The sequence below is a fragment of the Pleurodeles waltl genome, chromosome 1_2 (genome assembly GCF_031143425.1).
Source record: "Pleurodeles waltl isolate 20211129_DDA chromosome 1_2, aPleWal1.hap1.20221129, whole genome shotgun sequence".
NCBI lineage: Eukaryota > Metazoa > Chordata > Amphibia > Caudata > Salamandridae > Pleurodeles > Pleurodeles waltl.
Window position 1 is genome coordinate 984,446,270 of NC_090437.1, and position 16,233 is coordinate 984,462,502.

The 16,233-nt window shown below is 40.2% G+C and overlaps 1 protein-coding gene across 1 annotated transcript in view; it reads left to right on the plus strand.

The window, feature by feature from the left end:
- TEC (tec protein tyrosine kinase) overlaps nt 1-16,233 on the plus strand; it is a 495,677-nt gene that overhangs the window by 189,918 nt on the left and 289,526 nt on the right. The window contains exon 3 of the mRNA XM_069201615.1: nt 7,054-7,243. Within this exon, the coding sequence (XP_069057716.1) occupies nt 7,054-7,243 (190 nt within the window). The remainder of the gene's footprint in view (nt 1-7,053; nt 7,244-16,233) is intronic.

Here is a 16,233-nt window from a genome sequence, read left to right on the forward strand (position 1 = left end):
GCGGGTGACGCGCCTCTGCCCCTATGGAGGAGCCACCCCTGATTCATAGTGGGGTTTATAATGTCAATAGGATTCCTAAGAATTGACGGAGGATTGGAATCTAAATGGCAGTGGGATTTACAGTGCATAATAGCACCTTCAGATTCCTGTAATGTATCTGATTAAAAATCCAAGGAAGCAGTTTCGGAATTAGGTAAAATAGAGGCCGAAGATCCCACTCATACTCCTGAACTTTGCTTCTTTTTGATAAGTTCTGCCTGAACAGCCTCTATTTTCTATTCAAAGAAGCAAAACAATTTGTTAGATAATTGTTACCATCAATGCTTTTTCTAGTGTTCCTTCGCTGAAGTCAGTATTCATTCGGTGAGATTGTTCCAGCTTGATTAGTTTATCCTCTTTTCCCTGGAGACGGAGATTTGTGTATTTTTTAGATTACACTGTACGTGAAAATGCACATTGTGACCGTAGTTATTTGACTGTTTTTTTTCTGGGGTATGAAGTATGGTGTATCCTGTTTCTTGAACCGACTTCTTGTTTGTGCTGACAAAGGAAGAGTATTGAGTGAGTTGATCAACCCAAAGTGCACTGACATTTTTACTTGTCTAGATTACGGTGCTTCAATCAGGGAGTTACTGTTGGTTCCAGTATGGTCTGCTAAGAAAATTGTTCACTCAAGATGGTTTGAAAAGCAGTGCTCAAAAGCTCATAACAACCAAGAGCTTTCTTTCAGGTCATTAACTCCTTCCATTTTAAGGAAGGACCTGCGTTGGGTCTTGGACAGTGTAATCCCACCCAATATTCGGTTTACTAATTTCACTAAGGTCAATTCTGAATCAGGATCTAGGGAGTAGTCCGAGTTTGTCCAAAGAACATAGCAGGACCACCAGACTGCCTGGCAATTGATCTCCATATCTTACAGGCAGCTTTGAAAAACGTGACCCAGTGGCAAGGCACTGAGTCCTGATGAATTCCCAGGGGCATTTTGAAAGGTGATCCATCTCTTTGCATTTCCGTATTAACAAATGTTCTAAAGAGAGTTGCTAGCCAAAGCCCTCCACTTTCAGGGTCTTATGTCACTATGGTTACCATCTCGCAGAAGGGTAGTAAAGTGTACACCAAATGTGATCGCCCAATTTCCTTAATAGACAATACAGCTAAGGTCACGGGCAGGATCCTCTTAGATAGGCTGGATGGGTGGACTACTGCAAATAACATTTAGTCTGATTTGCAGTCTGGTTTCAGAGCTGGTTTGGGGGCCACTGAGCAGTGATTAACCCTTCATTTCTAATTAGTAAATACTGCATAGATAGGGTTAGTACTCTGTTTCTTGCGTCCATTGACCTAAGCCTAGCATTCGATTGTGTCAGTCACTCTAAAGTTTGGGAGTTGATGGCATTATCACCTTCTTGAAGCAATTGTATACAGGGGTGATGGCAAGCTTTAAGTATGGCCTGAGGGGTGAGACAACTGAATCGCTTGCCATCACTAGCGGGGTTTGCCAGAGGTGCATACTTACCCTTTTCTTTTCACCCTTTATATCAATGGACTTGATAAATACCTTGTCAGGTTTGGTCTGGATATTCCAATAGCAGGTTCCTGTCAAATACCAGCCTTGTACGTAGGTGATGTGGTGCTCCTAGCTCAGACCTCGCCTGGTCTCCAGGACTTTTGGATAAAAGTTGTCTTTTTAGGGAGGATGTAGACCGTACTGTCAACTAGCTGAAATCACATGTAATTGTTCTGGGCCCTTAGAAACTCAAAATGCATCTTTTGTTTGTAAACGTCTATAAAATTACCTCTCGTCCACCTTTCCCTATCTAGGGGCTCTCTTTGATGATAAAAGGGCTACCGGAGGTCGATAGTCAGAAACAGGGTGACTGCTTTTGCAAACTCTGTAGAGGCCATGTTCCGGTTTACATCAAAACTGTGTTGGAAACCCTTAAAAGAATTGATTGCAGTATATAAGATGAAATGTGTGTCAGTGGCTACCTATGATACAGGGGCTTGGGGTGTGAGAGCAGCAGATGTTACACAGCTGGTAGAAGATGGGCTTTTGAAACGTTTGTTATCTATACCACAGTTCACAGCTAACTATATAGCTTACAGCTAGGCATAGATTACATTACAAATTATATTAAGCTTTTACATCTTCTTCTTTATTTCAGTATTTGGACCAGAGAAGAGACAACCTTTAACCACTTAGTATTGAGTGACTGCTTACAGGCACACAGTTCCCTGAAAATATCCTGGGAACCATACAAAGAAGAACTCAGCCTTAATTTGAATTTGGCAAAGCTATGTAGTGAATTTGAGACTCTTGCTTCTGTGTGTAAAGATGCAGTCAAAGCAAAATATTTTGTGATGTGCCTGGAGCGTACAGAAAGACTGAAAAGTACTGTCTCAACTTAGATGCTTATTCGGACAACTCTAGACATCGAACCTTATCTTATTTGGGTCCAGAATTGTTAAACATAGTTTTCTGTTGGCGTATTTGAGGCTGAATATAGTCCATTGCTTAGTTGCTTTTCCTACAGCTCAGTCTTACGTTAGGAATTTGCTGCTGATTCCGTGCAAATGCCCTTCCCCCACGCCAAACAATCGATGATTCACTTTTTATTTTTTGTGCATTTTATGTGCCAATTAGGAGAAGATATCTGGTTCGCATCTCAAAGAGTGCCAATCTTCATCAGTGCAGACAGGCACTCATCTACATTCGGGCTTTTCCATTAGCAATTCTGGTGGGCTGTTGTGAAGTTTATGTAAATTGAGCTAAGAATGGGTAAGGATTTGTGATTTATAATAACATGCTTTTGAATTATGTGTCTGATGTCTAATGCTGCGCTGATTAGCTGGACAATTTAATTTATACCTATTATGGGGTTTTAGTATTTGCTATGTTTTCATAAGTATGCAGGATATTTTATTGTTTTATATATTTAGTTATGTACTTGTGTGTTTCATGGTTTAAGGTTTTAACAGAATAAAGAATTTATTGAATTGAATTGAATTGATTGATGAAGTTGGTCAGATTGCGACCCACTCTGAATCATGATTTTGCCAACTGACATCTGGCCCTTTACTCTATTCTGTCACAAGGGATGGGAACAGTCCTTGGGTTGTGGCCACTCTTTCACACAATGCCGCAATCTTTTGTATCAACTCTTTTGTGTATTACATACAACGTCTGCAGTAGGAACCTTCTTCTGCCCTTGCACAGACGTCAAATGACTGCCTCTGCTCCATCAGGCTGTTTTAAGGCTCAAATCACACACACCCTCCAAAAGGTACAGGACTCTGGCTAGGTTGAACACCAGATATATTCTGGGTTTCTAACCAACTGCTGTAGAGATGGCGAGTTACTACCCATTTGGTGGTCATGTGGGGGTGTACATGTGTTCTAGAACAATAAATCCACTATTACAGTCTAGTATTGAATAGTGCTTTTGGTGATCTTCAGCTACTAATGTTCTCATTTCACATTTGCTCATGGCTGCCAAAATCATCTAAGCCCAGAAATGAATTTACCCAGGTTTATTAATCAATGGCAATCTTAGAGACTATATAAATCATGTTTATATTTATAAACTCCGTACAGTAGGTGTATTTCAGTGAGCTTTCTGTAACAACCATAGTTACTCAAACTTCGTACATGTTTATGTCGTGCAAGCCCCTCATGCCTTACCTACCAGTTCTTTCTTCTGTGGAATGCCCTTCCATGCTTCTGTAACATGCATATAGCCGTATGGAATGTCACTTTGATGATAACCACTCTGCTGCTTCTCAGGGCTATTGCCACCATAGATAATTTCCTAATTTTTAGAAAAATAGGCAATAGTATAACATCACTAGTACAACAGTATAACAAGTCAGTGCTGCAGCAGTATCACAATTACATCACAACACCACCAACAAAAGAATAACACCAAAGCCACAATCAGAGGAAAACCCTGCAGCTATAGTGCTACAGCTACACCATGAAAGCCCCACAACTACAGAACTAATAACTACACCCCCACAGGGCAGCCGGCACTACAGCCAAAGTACTACCTCACTACATCTACAGAGCTGCCACCACAGAACAACTGCTATAATACTAATAGTACAGAACTGCAACTGAAGAATACAATTGCAGAACTACAATAATACGAATACATCACTACAACTACAATACAACATGATTTACCTGCCACATAACAGCAACATTAAAACTGAAGTCAAGCTGCTTGATAACACTACATTTGCAGCATGACAATTACTAAGTTAACAAAGCAAAGTCTTGGGCTACAACAAAATGGAAGCTGGGAGTGGGACTTCTTTGCTGAGCAGGCTGCTTTTGCAAAGTTGAGCTGTACCTTTAAATAAGAGTTTTATGAAAATTGGTCCAAAAGTTACATTTACTTTGTAAGTGGTGACTTATAAAGGCATCCACAGCGAAATATTGAATTTTAGTTACCTTTGAGAAAGTACCAGTATTTCTTCCTGCATTTTGAAGACCGCCTTTGTGTGTGCACAACTTCATTTAGTGAGCAACAAAAGCTGTACCTCCAACAGCATCTTATCTGGACCACAAAGTAAAACAAATGAGCGAACATGGGTGATTAGTGAATATCACTATGTATTTATGACAGGCAACTAGACAACAAGAACTTCGTAAACAAAAAGATATAATCCAGTGATTAAAATGCCACTGGGACAGCCAAGCACCCACAGTCTAACAAAAGGGCCATACTGCATCACCAAAACCTAGTGGAGACAATAACGGTAGGCAGTAGCCACATAGAGGCTGGGAGTAGAGGTGAAGAGGGGTTGCTGCAGCACCCCCAAAAAACTGTGCTGGAGTTTAGAAGATGAATAAACAATAACGGTGCATTTAAATTGTATTTTTATCTGATCACATTGTTGTGCATTCGAAGACACAGATAAAATGTCTGGATATGTCTTTCATACAACTTGTTGCTTATTCTTTCAACATGGGGTTTGGTGTTTTTCCTGTTTGTCGAATTGGGAAGTTAGAGGATTTTGTCAAGTGAAGTGTTTGACAAGCTTGCTGGGGTACAGGGAGTGTGAAAGGAAGATGAAGGATATCATTTTTTTCAACCTGCAACATTTAAATATTTGTAAAATAACTACAGTGTATGTGCAGTTAGGAAAGCACAAATAAAGCCTTTCTTGGTGATTCTGAAGTGTGAGGGAAACAAAGATTTTAATAGTGTTAAACAACTCTAGAAGATTTACTTAGTGATGTGTGAATGGTAAAAAGGTGCTGAAAAACCGTTTCCATAGTTTGCACACTATGGCCCTCATTACGAGGCTGGCAGTTATCAGACCGCCAGCCTCGCTGTGGCTGTCTTAGCACCGCGGACCGGGTGGTAAAGACCACCACATCACAAGGTGAGGGTTTGGCAGAAGCCAAACCTCCACAATGCCGCCTGTCCCATCGGTGCGGTCGCACCGACGCGGACGGCGGTGTGCACCTTCAACCTGGTGGCAGGCCTCAGCCTGCCTGCCGGATTACAATACTGAAGACTGCCAGGCTTTCCATGGTGTGGCACCCAGTGACAGGAATCCCCATTCTTGTCGCCCGTACATGCACCCCCACACATACACACACATGCACACCCATCCACACACTTACAAACAACCACCCACCCCTTCACGCATGCATGCATTCACATACACACACCTCGGTATACGCATACATGCACACAGACACCCTCACTCACTTGCAAACATACACCCCCACTCACTTACAAACATGCAGACACACAGCCGCACTTGTTCGCACTCACGCACTCAGACACCACCATACATGCGCACATAGACGCACACATTCACATTCAGTCGCATACCCACATGAATTCGCCACCCCTCCTCATACACGCACTCTCACTACACTCCCCTTCCGCTTACACGCGCACATGCACCCACAGACACCCTCTCCCCGCTTTCAGATGACCAATTATCTTCTCCGTCGAGGACGTCGTCCTGGAGGGGATGGGTCCTGGCGATCTTGCACCAACAGCACCACCAAGCCAGCAAGACTCTGCCAAGCTGTATTACGGCTTGTAATATGGTGGGCAGAGTCTTGCTGGCGTGGCTGTGCTGGCGATGCAACCACCTCTTCAGATTTGGACTTTTGCCCATAAATGGGCGGAAGTCCTCCAATGACTCATAATATGGCAGCGGCTTCAACGGTCTTACAAAAAGACCGCTGAAGCCGTACTGAGGCCCTATTTAGTTTTGGCTCATAAAACTGCATATCAGTGCAAATTTTGTGGCCATTTCAATGTGCTGTCTGTAAATGATGTTGCACTACCACACAATGCTCTAGTGATATATTTATGATAGTGTGCTCCAAGATGCACTGCTGGCTACATACTACACCCATACCATTCTCCTGTTGAGAACACATTTGCTATACTTGTTCTTTGTGTGGTGCTTTGATTTTGCACAATCCTTACGGCTTCAGCAATTTAATATTAATGCTAGCACCCCGACTCTGAAAATTGTTCCAGCAACACAGTTTAACCATTCACAAAATGCCCTGGCCTTTGTGCGAACCGCACAAAAGTGATGACAAAGCGTGCAAAACATATGCAGCAAAGGGCTGAATAGGGCTGATGCAAAGCGCTCTCTCTCTTTCTCTCTCTCTCTTTCTTTTATCTTTTAGTGAAAAATATATAGCATGAGTTCTTTCGGACAGCTCTAACCAAGTTCAAGTCTAACTATAGTCACACTGTTAGTTTCAGTAATCTCCGTCCGGAGAGTACTTTGCGCTGCTATACAGCTACATTCTCCTGCTGTAGGTTACATAGTTAGAGCACTTACATATTTTGTGATATCGTTACCCCAAAGACCCGACCTTCTTTTATTTGATTTTGTATTTCCTTTGAAGCTTTAAAGGTTTTGGGTTCAGAGCTATATTGTAAATTGACAGTTGGTGGATGATGAATGGCCATTTTTCTAAAGTTTGAAAGACAAACATGTTGCAGTCTTCATCCTCATAATGAGAAAGATAATGTTGCAGTCATTGTCTAAGATATTTTTCTTTAGATTGCAGGATAGTATTTTCAATGGCTGGAGAAGCAGTCGTAAGGAGGCCAAGATGAATTCGGAAATTATTATTGAGGAGAACCTGATTAAAAGATCACAACAAAAGAAAAGGACGTCACCTTTAAATTACAAGGAGCGATTTTTCGTACTTACGAACACAAAATTAACCTATTACGAAGGTCGCCCAGAGGTAAGAAGCATGTTTGTTACTTCTATTTTTATTTCTAGATTTTTATTGATAGATCCTTACTAAAATGTGTGTGGGAAAGTTAAAGATGTTTACTAAGTTCTTAGTGCTTTGACTTTGGATGTAAATTAGCTTTTTAACAGCATTTATTTAGAATATCATTCACCCACAATAATATGGATGTCTTAGCAATAAGTAATCTGCTGGTTATATGGATGGATATATATTAGCAATCAAGATTAGAGCAAAATGTCAAACATTATTAAATTGTAAAATTATTTGATATGCTTCTGATTAAAACAGAAATAGAGTTCAAAAGCTTGATTAAAATGGTTTTAAAAAAGGCATCCCATGTGTCTTCTTGATTCTGACCTGGAATAAACTACAGGTTGTAGATTGGGATTTGTGTCTACAGAACCCTACTCCAAAATTGAAGCAATCAGATCTCATCCAGGGTTCAGAAATTATGAGCGTCAGCCCTAAATCATGTGCTTCCAATAAAACCATCACCATGAGGAGGAAAACGCCTTCAGTACCTTGCCTCAACCTATCCATGCCCGTTGTACAACTAAAAAAAATATATAAACACACTGCTATTAGTGTTTACACAACTTTGCAACTTATAATTACTTAAGGGGATTGTTCGCCCGCCTGGGAAGAAGCTATGGTGAAAATACGCCTAAAGAAGTCGTGTTTAGACCCCCTTATTATGACTAATTACTGGACAGTGTTATTCCTTCCTCTAAAAAAAATAAACAGAATCATCGGTAAAAACTCAAACTATGCCTATTTTTTTTACTCTAATCAGTTACTTCACCCGCCTCAGTCGGGCTTCAGAAAAGGTCTGAGTACATAGATGACACTTAGTGAAGCCACAAATGACATCCGTTAGATGCACGAGTCACAACTGCATTGGTGCGCATGAAATCCATTCTGCATATAATCCAGAGATGGGATTATAAGGAATGGTTCCAAAGTAGTTTGCTTCCTTTCTAGCAAAGCTAAACAGACTGTCAACCTAGATTTTCGCTCCCCTGCCAAATCCATCTGGGTAGGGTTCCCACGGGGTTGACATTGAGCCTGACCTTGTTCAATTCATGCCTATATTTTGACAAGACTGGTTGGCTCTCTTAGTCACAATTGGTTTGCTTAACGCAGACGACACCCAACTCTTGTTAGAATTGTTGATCCACAACAGTTCTGTGCTCTGCTCAGTGCTCAACTCAGTGACCCGCAAAGTTTACAGCGGCTGAGCAAATGCACTTTAGATGTGTGACTTCAGAATTCCTGGTGGGGAATCCTTTCGCTGTTGTCCAGATTGCTGGATTGTAGTCCTTGAGAACAATGAAGGCAAGGTCAGCACAGCTCCTCTGTGGCGATCACAGCAGTGGGTGCTCAGGAAACCCGTCGGTAATGAACCTGCTCTTTACGCAGGTAGGGAGAACATCAGGTTCATGCAGATTGATTTCAGACATACACCACTGGCTAAGCTGTGGTGTATGTCCTCTTGGTCACTTCTCTCCTGAACAGCTCCTGTAGAGTAAGGCACTTTCCTTCTACTCTCTCTGCAGGCATGCCCTCAGGCACATTCACAGCTTCCTCAACACAATGTGCAGCTTTCAGGCAATGCCCCATCATCACTGGGAGACTGGCTATCCTGAGTACTTGCCCTGGATCACTGCAGCTTTTTGCATGCTCTGCAGAGTACTCCTGCACTTGGTCAGTAAAGTACATTGGAATTGGAACCCAGTGGTATGGTCCTGCTTTTAACAGAGTTTTCAGAAAGGGAATGTGGTCCACTGTCTACACCTCAGCAACCTGTGTGGGCATTTCCTTTTCATATGTTTATCTTCTTTCTGCAGTGTAGAGTTAAGTGATAATGCCCACTCCACAATTCAGTACCCATAACATTAGCACAATGATGGTGAACCTCTGAACTTAGCTCTCATCAGACTCCTGGGCCATTGAGGAGAATGTCCTAGAAACTTCTCTCTCATTCACAACTGAATTTGCTGACTCTTCCCCCGCCAAGCTACCATTTCATAAATGGCAGTGCTTGAGAAGAACTAATCAGCAGTCCCCTATTAAACAGGCCACGTAGAATTTCTAAGGGCAAACCTATCTCCTTCTGTCCACATTCCGTGTCTGATGCTTCTCCCATCAGTCCAGGAATGTAGGCAATACTCTTGTACTGTCTGAGGAGGCTATATCAACACATCCATCTTGTGCTGTGCTGTGCAGAGGCAATCCTAAATAGATCCCACTGACTTGAACATGCATATTCTCATGACCAACCTGCAGTCCTACTAGCAGGCATCACACATGCAACACACACTGTTTTTCCATGCAGGTATGCCAACACAGATGTGGGCATGACACAAGAGCAGATGTTTACACAAATAGGCCTATTGGCACTGTGCTCAGTTTTAGGAACACAAAAAAATGCCTGGGGTTTGGGCCAATTTTGGAGCAAGGCCAGAGTGCACATGCATGATTTTGTTGGCGCTAGATCAAAATAAAGCCAGGGTACCAGACTCACTTGCAGTGGGTAGTTCAGGGCAGAAGTGCACATCTATCTACCATACAGAGGACAATCCGGTCCTAACATATAACATATCACTCTACTTTTCTGTGACACAGTGTAATAATAATTATGTCATGTTTTCCGTAGTGCTTCCCTTGATAATTGTGTAATTGCTTTGCACTGTAAATTATATATGTGAGAGCTACCCAGCTCTCTGCAGTACTCAACATCAGAAAGTTGACCGGGAAAAATTACACCTCAGGATTGAAACTTTGACTGACAGTTTGCTCATATATTTTAAAGCAAACATATTAAACAATGAAGCAACTTAAAAATAATAGGTTTTTGTTATGTTTTAGTTCACTGTTATAATTTAATAAGCCTATATGTAAATAGTTTCATGAAGGTACAGTAATTAGATAAATATGGTTGTTAGTCTATTGATGTCATTAGCGACAAAATGTATTAGGTATAGGTAGAACTTAGTTCATAATGGTATGTTCCGCCCCCCCTCCGTGGGTGATTAAGTATGGAATGATCGGAAGGTGGTTAGGATCTGAAGTGCATGATAGAATGTTGAGAGATGACAGAGAGGGAGAGGAAGGAAGGCACAGAGTGGAGAAGAAGCAATAAAGTCTGAATTTGAAGAAAAGAAGGCTTAATTGGACTTTGTAATACTGGCGACGAGGAGTGCGTAAGGGGGCACATTCTTCTCCACCCCTTTTCAGGTTGGTGACACTCCACCTATCCTGTGTCCTTCTATTTGAGTCAAGCAATAAGTATAGATTACTCTAGTAAAAGTAATCTATTTAGTACAAGAACAACTCGAAGATTTAAAATCCTCATGTACTCGAGTTGAGATCTGACATTCTACTCTGACTAGAAATTGGCACGGAGAGATCCTGTTTATTTTGACTGGAAACCAAAGTGAAAGGCGCACCGCAACGTTTCTCGAGTGAGATTCTGAATCGAGGTGAGCGAAGTGCGTTCTATTTATTTTGTCCGGAATTCGTATTTGAAGCCGCACCGTAGCAATTATCGAGTGAGGTTCTGTCAGCAGGCAAAAGCAAACAAGGAAAGGTGAGCCAAGCGCGAACAGAGAGTTCTGTTTATTTTGTTCGGAATCGTAATTGAAACTGCACCGCAGCATTGGTGAGTGAAGTTCTGTCAGTTACATCGAACTGAAGTTCAGCGGCAAAGGCGAACAGCATTTCTGTGGAGAGTTCGGCTTATTTTGTTCGGAATCATAATTGAAACCGCACCGCAGCATTGGTGAGTGAAGTTCTGTCAGTTACATCGAATTGGAGTTCTGCGGCAAAGGCGAACGGCATTTCTGTGAGCCTTCTATTTAAGTTAAACGGCGAGGGTTCTGTTTACGTTATGCCTGACTGAAATTCCACAAGCGCGAATACCTCAGCACAAGCAACAATTCGGTCAATGTCAAGGTCAAACGGAGTTCAAGGAACACTGTGACTGCAATTTTACGTCTTACAGCTACAACTTAAAACAGTAAATAAAAAAACATCGCTGACAGGCACAACATTTTCGCCTGTTAAGCAATTACGCTGACAGGCACAGCTTATCAGCAAAATAAGAAGTGTTTCTCGCATAATTGTGTTCTGATTTCCCGACGCTGACAGGCACAACTGATAATAATATATTGATGGTTTGATTCCTCAAGGGACAATTAATTTATATTAGGAAGTTAGCACATTCATGTTTTCCACATATTGATCTATGGTTACAAAATACAATCTGCTTGTTTGAATTCAGTTGTAACTTTAATTTAAGTATAATGGCTCAGTATTAGTAGAAACTTACCACACAACTAATCCTTTATAGTAGAATGTATTAATATTTCATATCGTTTCTGAGGGCTTGTATAATAACCTAGTACAATGGCAGCAGCAGGAATGTCACAACCAGTTCCATTCTTGAATGAGATGGGTGAACCAAATGTACCGTGGAAAGATTGGTTTAAGATTTTTGAATCTTACTTAATTGCAATCGGAGGGGATAAGTTCAACCCCATTAGGAAGCAACATATTTTGCTTCATAATTTACGAACTCATGGAAGGAAAATATATGAATCCCTCCCTGATCCTGTGTTCCCTGAGGGACAAGCCCAAGATGAGTATGTTACTACATACTCGAAGCTAGAAAAGCAATTTGGAGATAGAATCAATGTGGTATTAGAAAGACATAATTTTTTTTCCCGATGTCAAGGCAAACAGGAAAGTGTAACAAGCTATATTGCAGCCTTAAGGGGATTAAGTATGTTGTGCGAGTTCGGAGACTTAAATGATTCTTTAATTAGAGATCAATTAGTTTGTTGTACTAACAACCTTAAAATACAAGAAAAGCTTCTACAAAAGCAACCAGGATTGGTAGAAGCAATCGAATTAGCAAAATCAATTGAACATACAGCAATTTGCCTACAGGAAATTAATTCCCCTTCCCCAGAAACACATGTAAATGAAGTAACGGAGGAAGTAAAAGAGGGGAAAATTCTAAAAGTGAATTGTAACGAAAAACAACCCCAAAAGTATAATGTGAACAAAACAAATTTTACATGTTTTTGATGTGACAGTTCAATCACCTTGCTAATTCCACATCCTGCCAAGCTAGATCTGAAATTTGCAGGAAATGCAATAAAAGAGGGCACTTTGCGAGGGTATGTAAAGATAGTCCCAAGTATGGGAATAATAAAAAATCGGAAGAACTACCGCAATTAATTAAAAAAATTATCCTACAGGTAAATAGTGAGGATAAAATCAACACCCAATACTCTATATGTACAATTGCAATCAACAATGAGAACATAAAAATGTATGCTGACTCATGTTCCCCTTTCACCATAATAGATGCAAATAACTTCCACAGAATTCAAAATGGTAACATAATAGAGCTACAAAATCCAGATATAAGCCCGAAAGGTTACAACAGAGACCCAATTATATTAAAAGGCATGTTTAAAAGTATCATTTCCTTCAAGGATAGATCCATAGTTGGGAAAGTATATGTAGTAGAGGAGGGTTCCAATCTATTAGGTTGGAAACATCAAAAGGAACTGGGGATAACATTAGATCCTAATAATCCTGAACAAGTTCTATGTATTGAAAATTCTAATTCGGGGGAAGCTTTCATTCAAGACTTCCCAGACATTTTTTGTGAGCGGTTAGGACTATTGAAAAACTTTCAGCATAAAATCAAACTCAAGTCCAAAAATAAGCCTGTTGTGCATAAAACTAGACCAATTCCACACTTGCTGAAACAGTTAGTCAAAAAAGAATTAGAAAAGTTAGAATCACAGGGTATTATTCAACCCATCGAATGCTCTGAATGGTTGGCTCCCATCGTACTGGCCAAGAAAAGTAATGACAATGAGATCAGAATTTGTGTGGATTTAAGAGACCTAAACAAGAATATCTGGGTTGAAAGGCATCCTCTCCCAAGAATACACGAAATACTAAGCACTATGGGGGAAGCTTCATACTTCTCTGTGCTAGACCTCTCGAGTGCATACCATTAAGTTGAACTGCACCCTGAGTCCAAATGGCTTACAGCATTCACTACTCCATTTGGATCCTACATGTTTAACAGAATGCCTTTTGGGCTGGCATCAGCTGCGGCAGTTTTCCAAAAACTTATGCAGAACATCCTAGGCAATGTATCCAATACCCTATGTTTCCAAGACCATGTACTTATATATGGAGCAACATAAACTGAACATGACAAAATACTTAGAATTGTCCTAGGAAAATTAAAAGCAGCAGGACTTGCACTAAAGAAAGAAAAGTGTAGGCTTAAAGTAAATTCGGTGGAGTACTTAGGGCATGTTATTTCAAAGGACGGCTTTAAACCCAAAGTTTCCCTTGTTGATGCAGTAATGAATGCCAGTGCACCAAAAAACAAGGATGAACTAAGGTCCTTTCTAGGCCTTGCTGAGTTTATGGCAAAGTATGTAAAACATTTCTCAACTGTCTCTGCAGATCTTAGAGAGCTGTTTAAAAACAAAGTTCCTTACGCATGGAATGAAGGCCATGACAAGGCATTTAAGAAAATCAAAACCGCCATTGTGAATGCTCCATACTTGTGTAATTTCGACCATCGTAGGAAAACCTTCCTTACAACCGATGCCAGCAAGTTGGATCTGGGGGCCACCTTGTCGCAAATTATTGATGGGGAGGAAAGGATAGTAGTGTTTGCGTCGAGGACCTTAAACAAAGCTGAGGCCAATTATTCGGTAATAGAAAGGGAGACCCTTGCTTGTTTCTGGGCAGTGAAGCATTTTAAATTTTTCCTGTGGGGCACTCAATTCATATTACGCACTGACCATAAACCATTGGTATATGTATTTTCCACCAAGGGGTTTAATAATAGCACACCCCGGATAGCCAGATGGATTCTAGCTCTGGAAAACTTCTGTTTTACAGTGGAGTATTTACCAGGGAATAAGAACTGTGCAGCTGATTTCCTATCGAGAACACCGTTGGACTGTATAGAAAATGTTGACACTATAGAATACCCTATTTTATCAGTTGACTTACCATCCATTAGTGATGAGGAGTGGAAATCTGCATACCAACAAGATAATTCTTTAGCACTTTTAAGGTTGAAGGCACGAGAGGGATGGCCCGGGGTGAGAAAAGACGTAGAGGACATCATCAAAGATTATTGGAAGGTAAGGTTAGAAATTAATGAAAAAGATGACTATATTCTCAGGAATGACAAAATCATACCTCCTCAGAATCTCAGACAAAGAATAATAAAGCTTGCTCACGAGGGTCATCTAGGGAGAAGTCTTACTAAGGCCCGAGTAAGAGAAAGATTCTGGTTTCCCAATATGGATTCCATGATTGAGAACGAAGTTAAAGAATGCTCCTTTTGTGCTCTAAGTGACAAGTCCAAGATAATACGCAAAACACCTATTTCCCCAGTTCAGATTCCTGTCAAGCCATGGATTAAATTAGCATTAGACATCATTGGGCCCCTTAATTATACTGGTATACATCAAAAGAGAGGGTAAGTAGTGAGTGATAAGCGCGTCCCACTCCAACTCTGTGATATTTATAATTCACAATATCATACGGTGCAAATGATTGGGGTCAAACCCTCTACATCCCCCAAAAAGACAACATCATGTTGTCAACAATGAAAATAGATATATTTGCACACGTAACAGTAACACAAAAACCATTCAAGTTTCAATGATGTATTCAGATCATATTGCACATCTAATATATACAGAAACAAAAATCAAATTGTTTTGCAGTCCAATCTCCAATCAAATCTTCTTCCAATATAGGTTCCACACAAATCAGTCCAAAATATTTGTATTATCTCCACAGTCCAAAAATAGTATCTACAAGTCCAAATTGAGTTTCCTATATGATTAATTTCGGAGTTATCAATTTAGTCCAGCAACTTCCTCCTTTATCCCTTAGTCAAATTGTGTTGTCTTATGTAATTTGTTCCAAAGTTACCATTCAGTCCAGCAACTTCCTCCTTTGTCCCTTTGTCAACACGTGTTTCATCCGGGGAGTACCCCTGGATTTCGTCAGGACCTCCTATAATAACATTGTGCACATAATGTTATACATTACATATATTGTATATTCCACAAACTATTCGATTAGTTGCATTGTGGCAAAATTACATGCTTGGCAGTGGAAATATATGTATATATCTATTACTTGATTGTAACAGGTTTAGTATTACTACTCCACATTTACAAATCCAACTACCATGTGTGAAAAACTGTGACTAGTTATCCAAAGTGTGCATGCATATCCTTTACATCACAAGACAGACAGAAGTGTACATCTCATGCACAGGTCACCCTATTTTGTAGTGTGTTCATAGAGGATGCTCCCCAAACTTAGCCAAGTTTCTCAAGCTATATTTAAAGTAATCATACCTTCAGAGTAACCTTGATTGTTATCTATACACCATAGTATCCTTTATAGCTTATTTGTTTGTTTCTTATATCCTATTTTAAACACATGTAAAATATTATAACTCTTCAGCAAACATTTATTTTTAAGTATAATCTAAAAAATATACATTACTGCAATGTATATATATATACCACTCACCCAGTATGCCTACATTTTCTTTATTTTCTTTTTAGTAGCTCCAATCGTTAATTATAATCTTCTTTGTATCCCTATAAAATTATATGAAGAATGCAATATTTGATAAATCCTTGTCCTTAAATCCAAAATCACCCATAATATAACCTAAAAGTTATATTCATAGTCCTAGTATTCTATTCTTACCTGATAAATATATTAACGTAAGCGAGTACGCTATTGTTTTGCCGTCCTGTTCGGCTCCAGTGTTAGAAACCGAGGCTCCGTAACCTCCAGCCATTTATACGTCTTTCCTTAAGATGGAAATGGAGGACGGACTTCAAACATTCCCATCACCGTTTCCGGGATGGTAGAAACTAATGACAGACTTCTTT